This window comes from Episyrphus balteatus, chromosome 1 (genome assembly GCF_945859705.1).
Source record: "Episyrphus balteatus chromosome 1, idEpiBalt1.1, whole genome shotgun sequence".
NCBI classification, from domain to species: Eukaryota; Metazoa; Arthropoda; class Insecta; order Diptera; family Syrphidae; genus Episyrphus; species Episyrphus balteatus.
In genome coordinates, this window is record NC_079134.1 from 12,806,643 (window position 1) to 12,826,874 (window position 20,232).

The window sequence follows — 20,232 nt, forward strand, 5'->3', positions numbered from 1 at the left end:
TATCCACATTTATCGATCCACATATATCTATCCACATTTATCTATCGATATTTATCTATCGACATTTATCTATCGACATTTATCTATCGACATTTATCGATCCACATTTATCGATCCACATTTATCGATCCACATTTATCTATCCACATTTATCGATCCACATTTATCTATCCACATTTATCGATCCACATATATCTATCCACATTTATCTATCCACATTTATCTATCCACATTTATCGATCCACATTTATCTATCCACATTTATCGATCCACATATATCTATCCACATTTATCTATCGACATTTATCGATCCACATTTATCTATCCACATTTATCTATCCACATTTATCGATCCACATTTATCGATCCACATTTATCTATCCACATTTATCGATCCACATTTATCTATCCACATTTATCGATCCACATATATCTATCCACATTTATCGATCCACATATATCTATCCACATTTATCTATCCACATTTATCTATCCATATTTATCTATCCACATTTATCTATCCACATTTATCGATCCACATTTATCTATCCACATTTATCGATCCACATATATCTATCCACATTTATCGATCCACATATATCTATCCACATTTATCTATCGACTTTTATCTATCCACATTTATCTATCGACATTTATCTATCGACTTTTATCTATGTCTATGTCTCTATGTGACTTAGTCCACTTTCATAATCAAGGGCACATTTATCGAGAGACATTTATCGAGAGACATTTATCTATCCACATTTATCGATCCACATTTATCTATCCACATTTATCGATCCACATATATCTATCCACATTTATCTATCGACATTTATCGATCCACATTTATCTATCCACATTTATCTATCCACATTTATCGATCCACATTTATCGATCCACATTTATCTATCCACATTTATCGATCCACATTTATCTATCCACATTTATCGATCCACATATATCTATCCACATTTATCGATCCACATATATCTATCCACATTTATCTATCCACATTTATCTATCCATATTTATCTATCCACATTTATCTATCCACATTTATCTATCGACGTTTATCGATCCACATATATCGATCGACATTTATCTATCCACATTTATCGATCCACATTTATCGATCCACATTTATCTATCCACATTTATCGATCCACATTTATCTATCCACATTTATCGATCCACATATATCTATCCACATTTATCGATCCACATATATCTATCCACATTTATCTATCCACATTTATCTATCCATATTTATCTATCCACATTTATCTATCCACATTTATCCATCCACATATATCTATCGACATTTATTTATCGACATTTATCTATCCACATTTATCTATCCACATTTATCTATCCACATTTATCTATCGACATTTATCTATCGACTTTTATCTATGTCTATGTCTCTATGTGACTTAGTCCACTTTCATAATCAAGGGCACATTTATCGAGAGACATTTATCGAGAGACATTTATCGAGCGACATTTATCGAGCGACATTTATCGAGAGACATTTACCGCGGGACATTCATCGCGAGACATTTATCATGAGACATTTATCGAGCGACATTTATCGCGAGACATTTATCGTGAGACATTTATCGAGAGACATTTATCGAGAGACATTTATCGTGAGACATTTATCGAGAGACATTTATCGAGAGACATTTATCGAGACATTTATCGTGAGACATTTATCGTGAGACATGTATCGCGAGACATTTATCGTGAGACATTTATCGAGAGACATTTATCATGAGACATTTATCATGAGACATGTCCCATAAGATATTTCTCAAGAGACATTTCTCAAGAGACATTTCTCAAGAGACATTTCTCATGAGATTACTCATAAGACATTTGTCATTGGACATGTCTCATGGAAGTGAGACATGTTTTCAGAAATAAAGGCAGGAACATAACGAAGCGCTCTTTTGATGAGTTGACACAAGTAATTAAATAAGAATTTCAAAATCCAGAATCTTACTAACGTTAACATGTTTCGATGGGTTAAATTTAACAAGGATTTTAGCGTTTTGCAAAATTTAAATTTTTTTTTGCAGATTTTGAAGTAACCTAGACCGAAATGAATCGCTTACATTCCTGATTTTGTAGAAAACTAATCCAGCTGCAAAATCGAGGTTTCAGCATTGCATTTCGGTCTTGTTTTTTTTTTCAAATTTCTGCAAAAAATGCGTTTGCAAATTTTCGCTTTTCGAACCAATCAATGTTGTTAAGGCTTAAGGCTGTATCCAAGTCTAGGAGATGAAAGGGGCCTCCAAGAAAATGTGGATACAGGGCCTACAAAGGGCTAGTTACACCACTGGTAGCAACTAAGACAGCGTCTATGAATATGGTCCTTTAAATTTAAGTTTTCAGAACTTATTTACATAAAAAATGAAAAAACCTCATTATTATTTCTTGGCTATAAAAAGAATTTTACTAAATAAATATTTGAATAAATATCATCAAATATAACTATTATTTTTGAAAATGTTTAAAAGCTATAATATGAAAAATTCTGAACGTAGAAAAACATATTAAAATCAGATACTATTTTGGATCTTTTATTTGGTACTCAAATTGTTTGAGTACTGGAGCACTGGCTCCATAAAAAAATGAGACGTCTCGTTTTGTTGACAAAAAGTTCTCTAGAGGACAAAAAATTTCTGACTTAATTTATTTTATTAGCCTAAACAAAAGGAATACAAACAAACAAATTGCTGAAAAAATTTACCGGTGAGCGCCCTTCAAAATTTTGTCTGGTACGCTACTGATCAGTTGCTGTTTCTTGTTCCTAGGGAGTCCAAATTAGAACACACATCTTCATCTGGATCGGGATGTCATTTAATCATGTCCCCGTATAGTCTCTATTCTTTGTTCGAATAAGGTGTCATCTGGTAAGGCCACACTAGCCTTCACACTTCTTCGATTCAAACTCCTTCCTTTACTGCGACTGTGTTCGTTCTCGAGGCATTCTCCTTTACACATTCCTGCTGATTTACTTCCTCAGCTTTTGGCTTGAGTTTCCTCGGTTTCTTAGGTTTAACAAACTCGGGTTTCTTTCTTGGCTTTCTCTTAACTGGAACCTTCTTTACAACCTCCTTCCGCAAATCAGGAAGTGGAAAATCATCCAGACCAGTTTTCAACTCAAATGAATTCGCCACTGTTTCTGGAAGTTCCAATTGGACAGCCTTCTCCGTATGAATCCTCTGAACATGTTCCTTCAACTTATCCGATCGATGAGTATCAAAATCACACAATTGACACTTATGTCGCTTTGTGTTTTCAGCGTGCTTCAAAGCGTGGCGTTTCAAATTCTTATTCTGACTGAATTTGTACCCGCACACCTCACAGACAAACGGACGCTCCTGTTTGTGGGTATCCATGTGAATTTTAAGATTCTCTTTTCGATTTGTTGTGTGTGTACAATCTGGGTAGGTGCATTTAAAGAGTTCCCCAGTATGAGTCAATTTGTGGGACTTTAAGGCTTTCATGTGAGTTGTACTGTAACCACACACATCACAGAGCATCTCTTTTTCTTTTTTGTGGATCTGCAAGTGACTGGTTAGGCCCTGTTTCCATTTGAAACCTTTGGAGCAATGAGGACAAACGTATGGAGTTTCAATAGAATGTTTGGGATGATGGACATTAAGAGCGGTTTTTGTGAGGAATCTCGAATCGCATTCAAAACAAAAGAATGGTTTTGAGTCGACATGTTTCCTGAGATGCTCATCGAAGTCTTTGTTTGAGAAGAATCCAACCTCACAAAGACAACAAGTGAGATTGGATACAGAACAGGTTGTCATGTGATCAACCATCTCTTGGACTTTGTAGCATTTAAAGTCACAACCGATGCAATAGTTGATTTTGCTATGAGCTCCATTATTGACAGCTTTGGGATTCCGGACCTAGAATGTTTTCAATGAGCTAGTATAATAAATAGTAAAACAGAATGATCAATGTATAAACATATTCGAAATCTGTATAAAAATAAATTACAAAACGCAAAAAAACACTTCATATGCAATAGAATTCAATTGTCTAGTGATCAAAAATCTATGTGGTGGACAAAAAAATAAAAAAAAAGAAATCTATGAAGTTGAGTTTAATAACAGTTTAGAAAATAATAACACCGGCACACAAAAAAAAAAGTGTCATGTACCAGGAACCAGACCTATATTTCTATGTGTTTTTTGACCCGCTGAATCCGAATTTCAAGTCCGTTTGGCCCTGTCACCCTCCAGTTTTGAGTAATATGCAAAAAAAACTCAAAAAAGAAAGTTTTTTTACTTTTTTGGGGTCTTTTTTACACTTTTCTCAAAACTGGAGGGTGACCGGGCAAAACGGACTTGAAATTCGGATTCAGCGGTCCCAAAAACATATAGAAAGATAGGTCTGGTTCCTGGTTCATACAACTTTTTTTTTGTGTGCTAGCGCTGTCGCGACATGTCGCTGTCATCCCCGGCACACAAAAAAAAAGTTTCATGTACTAGGAAGCAGACCTATCTTTCTATATGTTTTTGGGCACGCTGAATTCGAATTTCAAGTCCGTTTTGCCCGGTCACCCTTCAGTTTTGAGAAAAATGCAAAAAACTCCAAAAAAGTCATAAAAATTCAAACAAAATGCACTCACAGCTCAAAACTGGAGGGTGATGGGGCCAAAAGGACTTGAAATTCGGATTCAGCGGGTCAAAAAAAACATATAGAAAGATAGGTCTGATTCTTGGTACATGACACTTTTTTTTTTTGTGTGCCGGTGTAATAAACGGCCATTCCATTTGCATTTTTAAGCCATTTTCACGCTTATTATCCAGTGTATCTCGTTGAATAAGCAATCTTTTTTTTTGAAACTTGGTAGGTCTTAAGGGCTCATTATAAAGTTCTAGAAGTTTCAAGAAAAACTTATTCAAAATAGCTGAATTATTAACAGAAAAAGACGGTAACGGAGAAGATTTGTACGCGTCTTCTCCGTTACCGCTTTATCCGTGTATAATTTGGCTACGTTTAGTTAGTTTTTCTAGAACATCAACTTTATCATGAGCCCTTAAGACCTACTAAGTTTCAAGAAAAAAAAATTTGCTTCTTCAACGAGATAAACTGGAAACAAGGTCAATATGTTTTCTCCGTTACTTTGGAATGGCCGTAAACTAATAGCAAACAAGTTCAATTCTTTGTTCATATTAAGTATAAACAGTATTGGTGATTCGATTCCGATTAAAAATAATTCCGTTCATTTAAGTCTCATTTCAAACACCCAAAATGTATTTAAATTTAAAACAATTAATTTTCTTAATTTAAAATCCACATGTAAAATAAAAAAAAAGTACTTTTAATTTGAACATGAAAATAATTATCGAATCTTTTGACACTATAAGACCAATTTTAGTTTATACCATTAATGAATCTTTCTTTGGTGGTGAATTTCCAAAGAATCTCAAAGAATCAATAAATAATTTCGATCCCCAAAGAGGCGGGTTCTAAATTATGTCAAAAATGTAGGCCTATCAATATGATGCCGATACTGGAAAATATTGTGTAAAAGTGCGCTTATGAACAATAATTATAAATTTATTGAGATAAACAATCAGCTTATAGAAAACTAATCCAGATTTCGTCCGGGACATTCATGTGAAGCATCATTAAACTGGCTGATTATAACTTTTAAACAACTTGTTTATGATGGATATAAGATAGTTGCGTTATTTTTAGATTTTCAAAGAGCGTTCGAAACAATTGACAGAATGATATTAGTTAAAAAAAAACTGGAGAAATACGGTGTACATGGTATTGAACTTGAGTGGTTCAAAACATATTTAACAAATTGATCCCAGAAAACTTTTGTTACTATGAACTATCTAGTTCAAAATTTACAAATTTTGGTGTACCACAAGGAACAATTTTGGGTCCTTTATTATTTCTTATATATGTATATAAATGATATCCCGAACTCATTAAATTATTGCAAAACTTTTTTTCTGATGACGCCGTTATGTATATGAGTGGTTATATATAAAAAAAATTGGTTTTCTTAAATGAATTTGTTCAACAATTTTATTCCTAGGAACCAATGATGAAATCAAACGTCTTCAGATTCTGCAAAATAGAACGATGGAACTATAACAAGTTTTTCGAACACCTACAGTCTTGATGTTATCTTGCCTTAAATGGCAATATGTGTAGCAGTGCATTATACTTATGGTGACCATCCGGCTTATCCGGGACTGTCCCGTATTTCTACAGCTTGTCCCGGGTTTTTATTTAAGAAATTTGCACATTCTCTGATTTTTGTATTCAATATTTTAAATACTTTGAAGGGAAAGTAAGAAAACAGTGGTTGGAAGTTGAAATTTTTCTAATTTTTCGCATAAAGCATTAAGACCTTGTACCCTGCTGAAGCAAAGCGAAAATTTTTCTAAGTCTCCAAAGTCAAAAAACTTTTGCTGCAAGAAAAATTGCCAAGCCAAATAAATGGAAGTGACAAACGATTGAAAACTCTCCATATATTCTAGCACAGGTAAGAATTTCGTATTGTGCAACAAAAAGCAAAATTTTCGTTTACGATTTCATTGTGCTGGTTTTGTATGAACATTTTCGTTTCGCCTTATGACTAGGCTTTTTTTCTTATATTTGTTCTTCAATTATTTAGTATCATCTTTTGTTTGTCAGGTTGCTACACCAGGAAAAATGTTTTCGAATAAAGAACAACATAAATATGGAAGAGTAAAGAATCCAGATAAATTTCAAAACTTTTAAGGATATGTTAAAAGTTGTGTTTAAGATCATACAATTTCAAAATCATTTAAAATAAAATTAAAATGTTAAGAAACAGATCTTCCGTTTTTGATTAAAAAAATATAATTTTAGAAGTTATTAACAATAAAACCATTTTCTTGATTTCTGATTTCGTAAACGACTTAAATGATTTTAACAAAAACGCTCCCATAAAATCGTTTAGGAACTCTTGATATCATAATAAGGAAAAATTATGAAAACTCATTTTAAAAAAATTAAATTTTTTTTTGAAAAACCAATATTTTCCCGGGTTTCGCTTCCAGAAATATGGTCACCGTAATTATACTGAATGTTCTGATGTTTGTTTTTTAAAATGAAATACAATATCGTGGTCACAAAGCCAAAACCACGAATCTGCAAAGTTGTAGTTTTGAGAAAAACGGGTTCAGAGCTTTGGAAACTTTTGCAAATTGAAAGTTAAGGCTTTTAGGCAACAGATAGAGGACTGGGATCGACGCAGTGAATAGAAAGGCTGATAACAAGTAAAATGACGCATTAAAGTGAAAATTTCAAAAAAATGCAGATTCGCGGTTTTTGCGTTGTCTCGACGATATGATGCCGAAGTATCTTACATCTAACTTGCAATACGTATAAGATGCCCTGCTTTATTCTTTGAGAAATAATTGTAACTTTAGATTCAAAATGTATAGACACTCCAGAACACAAAATATGATATTTAATTAATTGTAAATAATAAAACATATTAAATAAATTTATGCTGTACTATTAATGTGGCTATACTGACTGAATGAACTACTTATTTGCAAAGATCTTACCTTAAAATAATTCTGTTTCTCCTCAAAGAGATTCTCAATGACAACATTGACATCACCTTGTTTTGGTGTCTCTTGTTCGTCTTCTTTTCCTTCTTCAATGCAAAAGACTTTTAAAAGTTCTTTCACCGAAAGAATCTTGGCTAATTTCTTGAAATGATCTTCATGGTCTTGATTAATAGACACAACATCTTGATAAAAGAAATCAATGATTGTTTGTAAACATTCAGTGCATGAGAAATTGTGTATTTTTATTTTCAACGGATTGTGAATGGAGAATTGTAAAGATTTTTGTAAGAAATGACGACCGCCAATGAATTCACTTTGAGCTCCAATAACACAGAAATGACCCCAGGCTGAGATGCCAGATTGGAGTTCAATTTTTAAGTCGCAGAATGTTCCAGTTTTTCGTTGGTCATCGAGGTATTTTGAGACTTTGGATTCGAATTTTATTGGAATTTCTTGATACATCGTTGGTTTGTTTTTTATGAGAAATTTGGTGAAGAAATTTGTGAAATGAAAACAAAAACAATAATGGCGTACTGTCAGTTTTTGTTTACATTTTTTTCTTCTAAACGATAGGTAGTGCCATCTGGTGATATTTTTTCAATAAGTATGGATAATTTTGAAGCTTTAAACAGAATGCTTATATCCGGTCGTTATATTTTAAAATTATTTTTAAAATCAAACACGTTATTTTCAAACCGTTGGCGTTTACAAAATAATATTTTTGTGCATGTGTTATTAAAAAGACATCTTTAAGCAACGAATTCAAAATAAATACAAGGAACATTAAAAGTGTTGTTAAATAAACTGAACTATGTACTCTTATTATGTGCGTTTGGTTCTATTTTCATTCGTTTGGAAATAACTAGTAAAATATGTTAATGCACATGGACTGCATTTATTTTTTGTTCTTGTTGCAGGTTTTTTTTGTACGGATAAAAGACATAGATAAAGAATGTCAAAATTGAAATGATCGAGGACCCTACAGCATAATCTCAAAAATATTTCGATTTGCAATTTAAGATAAAAAATTAAAAAATGATTTTGTTTAAAACATCACGTTTTAATTTCTTTTTTCAATTAATTTTTTTTAACAATATTTCTAGATTATTTGAATTGTTATTAAAATTTATATTGTCACTTTAATTATTAAAATTGACACAAATGCTACAAAGAGAACGCTTTCCGCGAACGTTTTAAGTTTCTGAATAATTAATTTAGTTTTACCCACATATGAGACGTTAAGAATAATATGGGTCAAGTCCATTTCCCTTTAGGTTGTATGCTTTTGGGTCCTATATGAAATAGAACAAAAGAAAGAAATTCTGGAGGTATAGAATATAGAGCTATTGATTTGTGAAATTTTTTTTTAAAAAGCTCCTTTAGTTTCCGAGAAAAAGCTTCTCAAAGTTCGAAATATAAGGATATCAATTATTCTTTTTTTTAATAGCCTATCCAAGTATGGCTGGAATATAAACTCTTATAAAAAAAATGTGGAAAAAAATTTTAAAAAATCAATTACAGTCTAGGCGTATTTAAGAGATCCATAAAACATATTTTTTATAGAAATGAAATAAATATAATTTATCAATCGTCTTTCAAATGGATACACTCAGAGAAAAAATATTTACCTAATATCTGGATAGTTTAAAAAAATGGTTATTTGTTTCTATTTTCATAGTCAATCGAAGTACTCGTATTCTCCAAATTAACTATTAAATGGGTTGGGGTCAAAATTCTGTCGGGGTCAAAATTCTTTTGTCAAAATTCTGCTTTCAAAATTCTACTTTACAAAATTCTGCTTTCAAAATTCTGCCTTTCAAAATTCTGTTTTTCAAAATTCTGCACAAAATTAAAAAAGGTTTTGGAAAATGTTAAATAGTGCGCGCTTTTTAACATTTTCCAAACCCTTTTTTAATTTTGTGCAGAATTCAGTAAAATCATCTTCTTGAAAAATGATCGCTAATTTGATTACCTACCTTTATAATTTCACATTCTTTGAATGCATATTAATTATTGTTTTATAAATGAATAAATTTTAAAAAATTAAAAAAAAAAGGTTTTTAATATTAAGCACTTCCGAAAATAATTAAAAATTTATTTATTTATCAAATATAAAGATGACTATTTAAAAAATTGAATAACAAAAGGAATATTTTGTATCCAACAACATCGGTTCCAATTAGAATATAGATTTTTTTTTAAAGAAATTCAGTATTTATGCATTTTAAAAAATATTTGCGACATTTAAACAAAAAGTATTTACGAAAGTACCAATGTTAAATTACATTAATGAATGTATTTTTCTTTAGCATATGCGCTATGCGATTAAAAAAAACAGAATTGGCAGAATTTTTTTTGTTCAAATATAATGCTGGCAGAATTTTGAAAAGCAGAATAGAAAAAAAGCCGAATTTTGAAAAACAGAATTTTTGCTAAAAAAAGCAGAATTTTGAAAAGCAGAATTTTGAAGCCAGAATTTTGACCGGATCCCCTATTAAATAGTCAACTTTTACTATTGAAATAGTTATATGTGACTATTTAAATAGTCAATAATGACTATTTAAAATAGTTATTCCGGTTTTAACTATTAAAATATGTAGTTATTTTTTCTATGAGTGTATTTTTTCTAGGCCGCTATACAGTCGTTTAAAGGAAATCACCACCATTTCGGGGAACGTTCGTTTAGTACTACTTTTGGTGTTCGTTGGCAAAATGAAAAATATACTTTTTTTTGGTGTGTCCGTTGCCCAAGATTTGAGCATGGAATTTTTACAATAAACCAAAGTGGAGTTTTTTTTTATAATTCGAACCATGAAATTTCCCACTCCCATGATTTTGACCGATAAGTATATTTTTTTTTTTTTTTTTTCAAATAAATGCTTGCAGAATTTTGAAAAGCTAAAAACACTCAACAAAGCTATATCGGTAATTTGGTTCTGTCTCACCGGTAGTAAAACGGTCACTGGGGTGTATGTGTATCTTTAATTTAAAATAATTTGCTAAACGAAATAAACCTTATGTAGAGGTCAGACGAAACTTTTCACATGAAATGTCGTCCCTTATGCATTTTTCAGTACACGTGCAAGAATTATTCTTCGCTATAGCAAAATCAAATTGACTGAATCTGTTTTTAAAAGTGTTTCTATAATTTTTGCACTTTCTCGTTTTTGCATTAACAGACCAAATAAAATATTTTTTTTTAAATTTGTACCATTTATATATTTATTAAAAAAAAAATTCTTTAAAAACTAATATTTATTTTATGTTCGTGATATCAATTTTGTATACACCATCAACACAGCAGTGAGAAATGTTTGTAATCAAATGTCTAATATTAAATAACAATTTATGCATGTACTCTTAGCATATTATTAGTTGGCTGATAATATGGCCTCTGATAAGGCCAAAAACCAATTTGCAATTAAGAAATTAAGTTCTTTTGAAATTTTACCATAATTCAGTAGAGTATATGTCGGACACATTTTACATTCCATTAAAGATCTTTATCTTATATTTAAAGGTCACTACTTACCACACACTGTTTTAAAAATTGAAAATTTAAGCTTTATTTACTGCACGAAAAAAAAGATATCTCCTTGGTTAGAATGAAAATAGATTTTTGAGAGAAAGAATGATAATTAAGTTTTCTTTCTTAAGGTCCTTCAAAATTTCTTTTCAACAAATCGTTTCCGACATAATGAAAGCTACTCGTATCTTAAAATAACAGAAGCCCCAAAAAACTAAAGATTCGCTACCTTATATTTTTTATATTCAGATTTTTCCTCATTGACTTAACTTAACTACCTAATTGAAATTTTTTTTAAACGCATTCTAGATTACTTTTAGTGCATACAAGTGAGTTCTGGAAAAGAAAACATATTTTTATACATACATATCTACTTACCATGTTAGAAATATTTTCAATTAAAATAAACATCATTTTCATATTTTCTCAGTTTTTTAATAATAATCATTTTTCTCATAAAGTCATCTATTTATAACTTTTTTCTTATTCAATTCCATAGCAATTTCAACCAAACACGTTCCACGAATAAAATCAGCTGCAACAATATTTGCATGCTCACCCAATCGATCGCGATATAAATCAGTTATTCGCCAATTAACCTCATCGGCCATTTTGCGTAATCCACCATATTTGTCAGTTATAACACCCCAAGTATCAGGCGTCAATTCTGCCATATCAGCAACTGGACGACTTGATAGTCTCCTGTTATATAAAGTATGAAAAAAAAAATTAAACATTGCAATTTATTTCAATAAAATCGAAATTAATTTGTTTGCATAAAAAGAAATGACAAACATGATGCATGTATTTTATTTTTTTTACTTACATTCTATCATATTCATTGATTGAAATTAAATGCTTCTCAAGACGTGGCCATGTGCGAACATCTCCCCATCGCTGTTCAATTGGACCAAATAAAATTTCTGAAAATTCCCACAACGTTGGTCCATGGTCGTAGGCGAGGAAAATGTTTTGATTCATTCTCCAGACATCGCCGAGAAAGACTTGCCAAGATACATTAGGTGTCACCAGTAATTGGCCAAAACGATTTTTCAAATATGAAACCAGTAAACGATGGACACCGAGCGTTTTTCCAAAACCTTTAAAAAATATAAAAACAAAAAAAAATAAATACAAATTGTTTAAGGGAACCTAAAAATGAGAGACAAAAGATTCTTAAGCATTCAAATTTTTCAATTAAAAGTGTTGTTGGTCCATTGACCCAAATCACTTTTCTTGGTGTATCTAAATGCAAAGTCAAATAAGATGCAAAATTGTTTGCTCTTCTTAAATAATGATAACTTCACAGCAAATATTGCTGTGTACCTGCTCTGTATAGCAATTTACTTTATGCAAATTTGTTGATAATTATCATAAAATGTCGACTATGGATCATGTCCAGAATACAGATTTAAGTCATGAAATCAAAAACATAAATAAAATTAATTAAATCAAGTTTAGAAAAATCAAACATTCCCATAATTTCATTCAATTCAAAAAGAGATACGATTTACTCAATCTCTGTTTGCTTATAGTTTTTGAATAAACAAATCGTCGCTAATTACTATTTATCTACATTCTACACCAATTAAATTCTGACATCAGAGAGTAATAATAAAATTTATTGTTCCCACCCATAATGACTAAAGTTATTTATCTGTAATATTGAAACGAATAGAATAATGTTTTTAACAAAATGGGCAACAATAAACAATGGTGAACGAATTTTTACTTTTTAATAAGTCCAATTAAATTACACAAATGAAAGCGTGTAAATCACATAAGTTTGTAACATGCTGTACTTGTGTACCTATTTAAAATGCAATATTAATCGATATTTATACCTAATTTATTCCTAGAAATAATAATTTTTTTCATTTATCAAGGGACTGAAAAGTTCCATAGATGAAAACTCAAATGGCGATTTTCGGATGAAATTATAAGCAAGTTTTCACATTCAACAATAATTACACGTTGTGTATAACTAATTTGAATTTTTTCGTACTATCCATATTAACCGTATAGGCCTTACTCTACTGTACAGTGATTTACGCAAATTTTCAAATAGTTAAACCCTATAACTATTAAATCTTTAAATCTACTTTAAAACATTGGTCAAGGAAAACCAAGAATTATGCTCATTTGAAGTGAAGGCCATTTTTGTTTTTTTTTGTTTGAAGTGAAAACTTCTTTAGTACCGTTTAGTTTAGTTTTAGTTTAGTTTTATTTCGATTAAATGCTTACACATTAAGACTTAAATTATCTTATAGCAAGTGAAGCTTAAAAATTTGATTGAGTTGAGCTATAGAACATAATATACGTTTATGACAATATAACAGTATACAAATATAATAAATTAAAAATTACAAAAAATAAAAGCGAAATTGAAAAAATATTAAACAATTATAATTTATAACAATAATAATAATAATTTTCAAAAATGTATAAGTTTTTAAGTTTTTTAACATACATCTCCATTTATGTTTTTTTAATATATGAAAGAAGAAGAAAAAAAAAAAATATATTAATTAGAGTAGTGAGCTTTAAGCTCGATCCTGAATCTCTCAGTCCCGCCGCACCTCCGTATTTGCCCTGGTAGAGAATTCCATAGGCGAATAGAGCTAACTAGGAATTGTCGCTCAGATGTTAAGCATGTAAATCGTGGATAAATGAGTTGATGAGATCTGCTAGAGGATCCAAAGCGTAGCTTATCAAACAAATAACTAGGTTGACGAGTTTCAATCACATTCGAAAGTAAAACCAATGCCCTATAGGCAAGGAGGTGATCAAATGGCATATTTAAAATTAACTTCGAATAGTTTGAAACACGATCAAATCGTCTCAGATTAAACACATAACGCACGGTATTATTGAACGCAACATTAAGTTTTCTCTTGCTAGATGCATCGCAATTTCTAAAAACTTCACAACCGTAAGAAAGAATGGGAAGTATGAGCGTTTTTGCCAGCAACATACGTATTTTTTGTGGAGTGTAATTATGAGACATCCAAAGTTTCCTTAAGAGCCCCCGCACACTACAAATTTTCTATCGGCCAACAGTTTAGTCGGTCTCTTAATCAGAATGAAAATATATGAGAGTGCGCACACTACAACGATTAAGTATCGGCCGATGAAAAAGTTTGTTTGATCGAAAAAAAAGTTTGTTTTGCTACACAATTGCCTTCAAACTAAAATGTTTCCTAGCGACGCGACTGTTTAGTTGGCTGCCTGTGCGCACACTAGGAGCCCAACCCGACTAAACTATCGACCGATAGAAAGTCTGTAGTGTGCGGGGGCTCTAAAACACCATAAACTTTGCCAATTGTAGAATTAATGTGGTCATTCCATGTAAGGGTTCTATTAAACACTATTCCTAAATTTTTTGCTTTTTCAACATAGTTTATTTTTGAACCTTTAAGATTAATGTCAGGAAAGTAGGAAAGATCCAACACCTTTTTGCTAATAACCAAGCATTTTGTTTTTAAAGGGTTCAAAAACAATCCATTTTCTTCAGACCAGGTCGAAATACTATCCAAATCGTTATTTATTGCATGCGCACCATCTTCAATCATACCTAAAGGACAACCGTAGTGATTTGAAACACGATGAAACGAAAAAGCGACAGGAAAAATCAATTGATTGATAACTTTCTTGTTTCAATAGATAGATGAATGAAATTTATGCTGTAGATAGGTAATTAAATAAACTATAATTGTGCAAAATTTCAATTAATTTCATATTCAAAATCCTGTGATAACAGTGAAAAGATGTTCTTTTTCTCAACGCGTTATATCTTTTATTACGCATGCTTATAATATTACCTTCCAAGTTACACAATCTTAAATTGAAAAACTTGAAAAATACCTCAAAACACCTGTGGATATCTGTTGCCGATAACCAGCCACCAGTGTAGGAAGTACCGTAATCTCTGTTTGAAGTTTCGACATTGTTGGCTTTAAAAAATTCTTACTGTAGAGGTAGACATGTTAGAATAATGATTGAAGCGTCATATAAAAGGTGAAAATAATTAGCTTTCAGACAATGAAAAATTTATTATACCTAAGTTGTCATTTAAAAATATGGATTTATTGGTGTTAGAAGAGAAAAAAGATTGATGTTGTTGCTTTTTTGATGAAAACTGATTGGGCTCAAAAAATCCTAGCTCTTTTTGTAGTATTGGATAGGCATAATCGATACAAATATTTGGAGCTGAAACAATAAGCTTTCAGATATAACATTTATTGTTCTCATATAAAAAAATGGATTTAAAGGTGATGGAATAAAAAAAAGGTAGTTGCAAGAAAAATGATTTGAGGTTTCACTTCTACCACGTGTGAATTGTACACATGATTTTTATTGAGCTTCTGGACCCATAATAATATCATTTATTTGCCTTTATTCCATTTTGTGGCGAAAGTTCATCAGAATCTAAAACAAAGTTCCTTGGCATCAAATGAGCAGCCTTTGTTTTTATTTGTCTTATAGTCGAGTAAACTATTCGTTTCTGAAGAAGAAGAGCGTGCGTTCCATTTAGTAGTGAATGAATATCTTAAGTTTCTGTACAAAAGTTTCGAATGCATCCAAAATACATAATCTTATAAGCTTTCAGATAATCGCTTATAAAATTTTCTTTAAATAAAAAAAAATGCGAAAGCTGTTGGATTATAAAAGATTTCTTTTGAGAACAAAATAACGTTGGGAAACGTACGGCAAAAAAAAATTTGCGTGTTTGCATTTGCATTTCAAATTAAACATAAATTGCCATTATTTAGTAGCTTTCCTCTTTAAAAGGGTTTTTTTTAATTTCAACTTCTATGGCGCTGAAGAAGGTTAAACACTTAAAACATTCTCTTTCATTGATAATTTTTAGAGATAACAAAAAAAAAAATCAGCAAGAAGTAGAAATGTCTTTTTAAAGCTAGTTTTATGTGCCTTAATTTTGAATTCTAAAGAATCGTAAGAAAGCTACTCTGAGTTTTGTTAGGCAAATTGAAGGGGAAGATCTAGGCTTCAAACATCTCTCGAAATAAAAGATCTTATCTAGCAAATATAAAGTTTGAGTGCGGATTTCACTTACTTCATTTTATGCTTTTGAATGTGAGTTTAACATTTTGGTACATGCATAAGATATTTAAAAAGTACCTACATATAACTTCACCTTATCAAAATTAAAAAAGAACGTGTGTTATCCATTTTTGGGTACACAAAAATGTTGCTCATACGCCACAGTGTACCATAAAAATGTACAGTTTAGCCCATAAAAGATTTTAATTTATGTTTTGTTGTATGAAGAGCTTTGAAAGTATCATATCAATTTATTTTTCTCTCCCAATTTGAACGCCATTATTTTGGTTATGTTGAACTAGTGACATTCTTCATCAACTTCAATTCGTTAATACTAGGAACTAACTTTTTTGAGTTTTTTAAACGTTTTTAATTGCAAGCAATGTCATGTAGTATAATGACATGCCAGACTATGAAAAATAAGTTGTTCTTACAATTTTGTTCACTTTTTTGCTAAAGATTCACTCAGTCCAGGAATGTGTGTTATAGATGAATAGATTTTTGGATCACGATTAACTGTATTATGGTGTTCTATGACATTCCTAGTCATTCAAATTCAATGCAAAAGCTGTAAGTCATATGCAAATTAATTAGGGAGACATTTTACTTCAAAGCATTTTCTGCAAAAAAAAAGTTTCAAAAATCTGAACTCCAAAATCTGCAAATGATAAAAGAAAAATTGTTTTGAAAATGAAAAAAAGTGCGCACTTTTTTTTAATATCAAAACAATATTTTTCATCATTTACAGAATTTTTAAATCCAGAATTTTGTCAGAATTTTGATTTTACAGAATTTTAAAATACAGTATTTTGAGTTTACAGAATTTTAAAATACAGAATTTTGGAATCCGAATTTTGGCACATACAGAATTTCGACCCCAACCCTTTTAAATTTCCGAATATTTCAAAAAGTTTGTTTAAATTTTCATATTTCTTTTCTATTCTTGTTTTTTTTTTTAACTCTTGTTTTGTAGTGTGTTTGCGTACTTTGCTGCTTTGATGATCTGCAAATTAGATCGAAATATTGAAATTTAAAGTTTTACATTCATAAATACGCATACAAATGTTGCTCAAGCCGAGTACGCTGCTGATGCGAAACGAAATTTTCCATACAAAATTTCGTTAGCGAAATCCTGAACGAAAAATTTCGTTTTGCTTTTCGTTTTTCAGCACGCAGCTCTAGCGAAAAATTGGAGAGCTTTCACTCATTTGTCAGTTATTTTTTTGCTGTCTTGTGCATTTTTTTTTTTTACTTCAAGAGCAGTGTTGACGGTTTTTTCACTTTTATTTCATTTATTTCTTGCTTTTAAAATTGTTTTCTTTTGATTTTTCTTGATTTTAAATTAATTTTTATTTTTTTTTATTTTGACTTTGACAGAATACTCGACGATATTTTTTCGTTAGCATTTTCATTGTTACATTCTATACAAGTATCCAAAGATCGGGTAAGTATGGTGGGGGTATGTGAGACCTAATAAATAGGTAATTCCTTATTCATGAAGTTTCTGATTAATTAAGCGCTATCCATATTAAAACTTCAAAGTATCATTATACAATCTTCTGTCAACACAGATTATGTCAATAAGGGCATATGTTCCTTTTATGATTATTCCACTATTACAAAGTTAATTACACAAAGCAAAATCACGAACTTGAAAACTATATTTTCTTGATAATTGAAACAGATAAATGGTACTTAGTTCATCCGAATGAGTAATTCATTGAAAAATGAATAGACTAACCTCAGAAATCATGAAATCCTCATTTTCAGATTTCGTTTTTTTCTGAGATATGACTGAGTTATGACGCTTTAAGAAATTTTACTTCTTGATTATAAAATTATCTTAAGATTAAAGGTAACTCACCCACTGGAAACTCCTTAACTCCAAATATCACAATTTCATTTGTCTCCAGCACAAAATCCATAACTTGATCCACCACCTCCGACAGCGGCCTCTGCCGCGTTATTCCATGATTAACATAAAACAAATCTGGTGTATTCTTATAATAACCCACTCGAATATCCAAATACCTTACACCATGCATCAATTGCCCCCGAATATCATCGTCTTGTGTCAATGCATACTTCGTCACAATAGTTTCTCTTCTCGATGGTGCGAAGTTCGGCCGATATGACCCCGAATCGTGTGTGCCCGGTATAAATAAATCTCTAATTCGCAATCCACTCACAACAGATCTCATTTCATTCATCCACTTTGGATAGGCCCGCATACAATTACTCGCCAAAATTGTTCCATTTTTATCCACATAACTCGCCCAATAGCCATAGCATTTTGTATAAGCTGTCACATTTTGTGACAGACCGTAATCAAAGCGTACCGGAGTGGTGAACCATTGTTTTGATTGAACTGGTCTCACTAATGCGACTACATCTGCCTGCCCACCATTGCTAATCCAATAAAATTGAGATGAGTCAGTGCCACCGCTGCTAGTGTCTAGGGGGATTACGTCTAATAATGATTTTGGTGAAGTGTCAATTTGAGGTATTAAACCTCCACCTGCCCCACTTCCACTACCCTCAAAACTTTCACCCAACATTTCGGTGGTCATTTGTAGTTTGACCTTTTCGAATGCTAACGGTTCTTGATTGGTTATCAATACCATATCGCCGGGATGAGATCTGGCATTTATCCATGACACTTCTAACTGACGTTGTTGTGCACTTATTGACAGCCAAAGTTGCACATCCCCCGCCGATTCGGACGATGCAACTGAATTGACACAAACGACAACAAGTGTAAACAAATAGGCCAAGGTTGCCATTATCAATTTTTAATTGTTTATAAATACAAATCGAAAATTAGTTGTTTTACAATGATAACTTTCGCTTATAACAACTATATAGCTGTCATACCGACTAGTGTTTGAATACGAAAAAATAAATGAACGAGAAATTTGCTGCGCGACGACAGCCAGTCCGATTCTGTTGAAAGCTCGAACGTGTCTGAGACTTGAGAGTTTGAAATCTGTAAGAGCTGCGCTCTGTTTGATTTGTTAGTTCTGTGCTTGGTGCTTATTGCTCTATTCTCCCGGAAGTTGGACATTTTCAAGATTGTTATTTTCAAATTGTAACAGTAAAAGGCATGTGTGGTGCCCGGAAGTGTAAAATTAGGATTTGAAACAGAGCGATTGCAATGTCGTGTGCTTAATGCTCCCCGTGGTTAAAATGCTTACTGCAAAGGCAGATATCTGCCTTGATTAAGAGATACTGTGTATCTTTTTGGTCAAGCATTAGACTCTCTGTTTTAGTTTTGATTTCTCTTTGTTTAGATTTTTTAACTGGGTATCTGTATTCCGTAAACATTGTAATGACTACTTTTAGATATCTACCATACATGTATTTATTCTCAGTTTGGTTTTAAATTTTTCGAAAGCTATCTATATGCCTTCGAGCAACATATTACTTTTGTGTGGTTGTTGACTTTTAGGTTTTTTTGTTTTTTCTTTCTTGCCTCGAATGCGCTAAGTATGAAGTAATTCAATTACCATCAAGTAGATATGAGCGGTGGTTTATTATATGGAACGCATGTTAGCACTTTAAATCAATTGGATGTTGCTGCTGCTGCTCAAGCTGGGCGAGAATTATGTTAATGAACTGGTTTAAACTGTTTAAAGAAGTACCTACAAGTGGGTGTAAGCTGGGGGTATTGTATTATAAGATAAACCAGTAAATTAGGGTCTTGAAACGTGCTCGTCACGGGAGCAATTTTAGTTATAGTCTGTTAGGTTGGGTTGCAAACGATGACGATGAGTTGTTATGCGGAAGTCAGTTTTTACTGCAGAAATGGAAATAGAGACATTATAATGATTTAGATAATGAACTTAAACCTCAATCTAAAACAGAGCAAAAAATAATGAAAATCAAAAGTTACTATGAAAAAGATTTATTAATTTTTTTATGTTTTCTATATATTTTATTGTGAAATTTTGCTTACCTACATGGTTTTAAAATTAGTACTGTTTTACAGAATTTCAAAAAAGCTTAACTTTTATATTTGATAAACTTTATCCAGCTTTAAGCAAG

At 31.5% G+C, this 20,232-nt stretch overlaps 2 protein-coding genes across 2 annotated transcripts; both read right to left on the minus strand.

The window, feature by feature from the left end:
• Nucleotides 1-2,687: 2,687 nt before the first annotated feature.
• Nucleotides 2,688-8,073, minus strand: LOC129906488 (gastrula zinc finger protein XlCGF26.1). Its single transcript, XM_055982271.1, has 2 exons — nucleotides 7,593-8,073; nucleotides 2,688-3,932 (listed from the first exon to the last, which is right to left on the minus strand). The coding sequence occupies exons 1-2, from the start codon at nucleotides 8,058-8,060 to the stop codon at nucleotides 2,955-2,957; spliced, it is 1,446 nt and encodes a 481-aa protein (XP_055838246.1). The 5' UTR covers nucleotides 8,061-8,073; the 3' UTR covers nucleotides 2,688-2,954.
• Nucleotides 8,074-11,537: 3,464 nt separating this feature from the next.
• Nucleotides 11,538-19,167, minus strand: LOC129906450 (PI-PLC X domain-containing protein 1). The gene is made up of 3 exons (XM_055982233.1): nucleotides 18,053-19,167; nucleotides 11,951-12,224; nucleotides 11,538-11,826 (listed from the first exon to the last, which is right to left on the minus strand). Exons 1-3 carry the CDS (start codon nucleotides 18,969-18,971, stop codon nucleotides 11,586-11,588), a joined length of 1,434 nt encoding a protein of 477 aa, XP_055838208.1. The 5' UTR covers nucleotides 18,972-19,167; the 3' UTR covers nucleotides 11,538-11,585.
• Between the last annotated feature and the right edge of the window lie 1,065 nt (nucleotides 19,168-20,232).

What these genes read in the sequence shown, in the direction of transcription:
- LOC129906488 (XM_055982271.1), bottom strand. Translation starts at nt 8,060, where the DNA reads ATGTATCAAGAAATTCCAATAAAATTCGAATCCAAAGTCTCAAAATAC. An exon ending in AGAAACAGAATTATTTTAAG is followed by an intron (nt 3,933 to 7,592) that starts GTAAGATCTTTG and finishes AAAACATTCTAG; the next exon opens with GTCCGGAATCCCAAAGCTGT.
- LOC129906450 (XM_055982233.1), bottom strand. Translation starts at nt 18,971, where the DNA reads ATGGCAACCTTGGCCTATTTGTTTACACTTGTTGTCGTTTGTGTCAAT. An exon ending in AGTTAAGGAGTTTCCAGTGG is followed by an intron (nt 12,225 to 18,052) that starts GTGAGTTACCTT and finishes TATTTTTTAAAG; the next exon opens with GTTTTGGAAAAACGCTCGGT. An exon ending in ATCAATGAATATGATAGAAT is followed by an intron (nt 11,827 to 11,950) that starts GTAAGTAAAAAA and finishes TTTATATAACAG; the next exon opens with GAGACTATCAAGTCGTCCAG.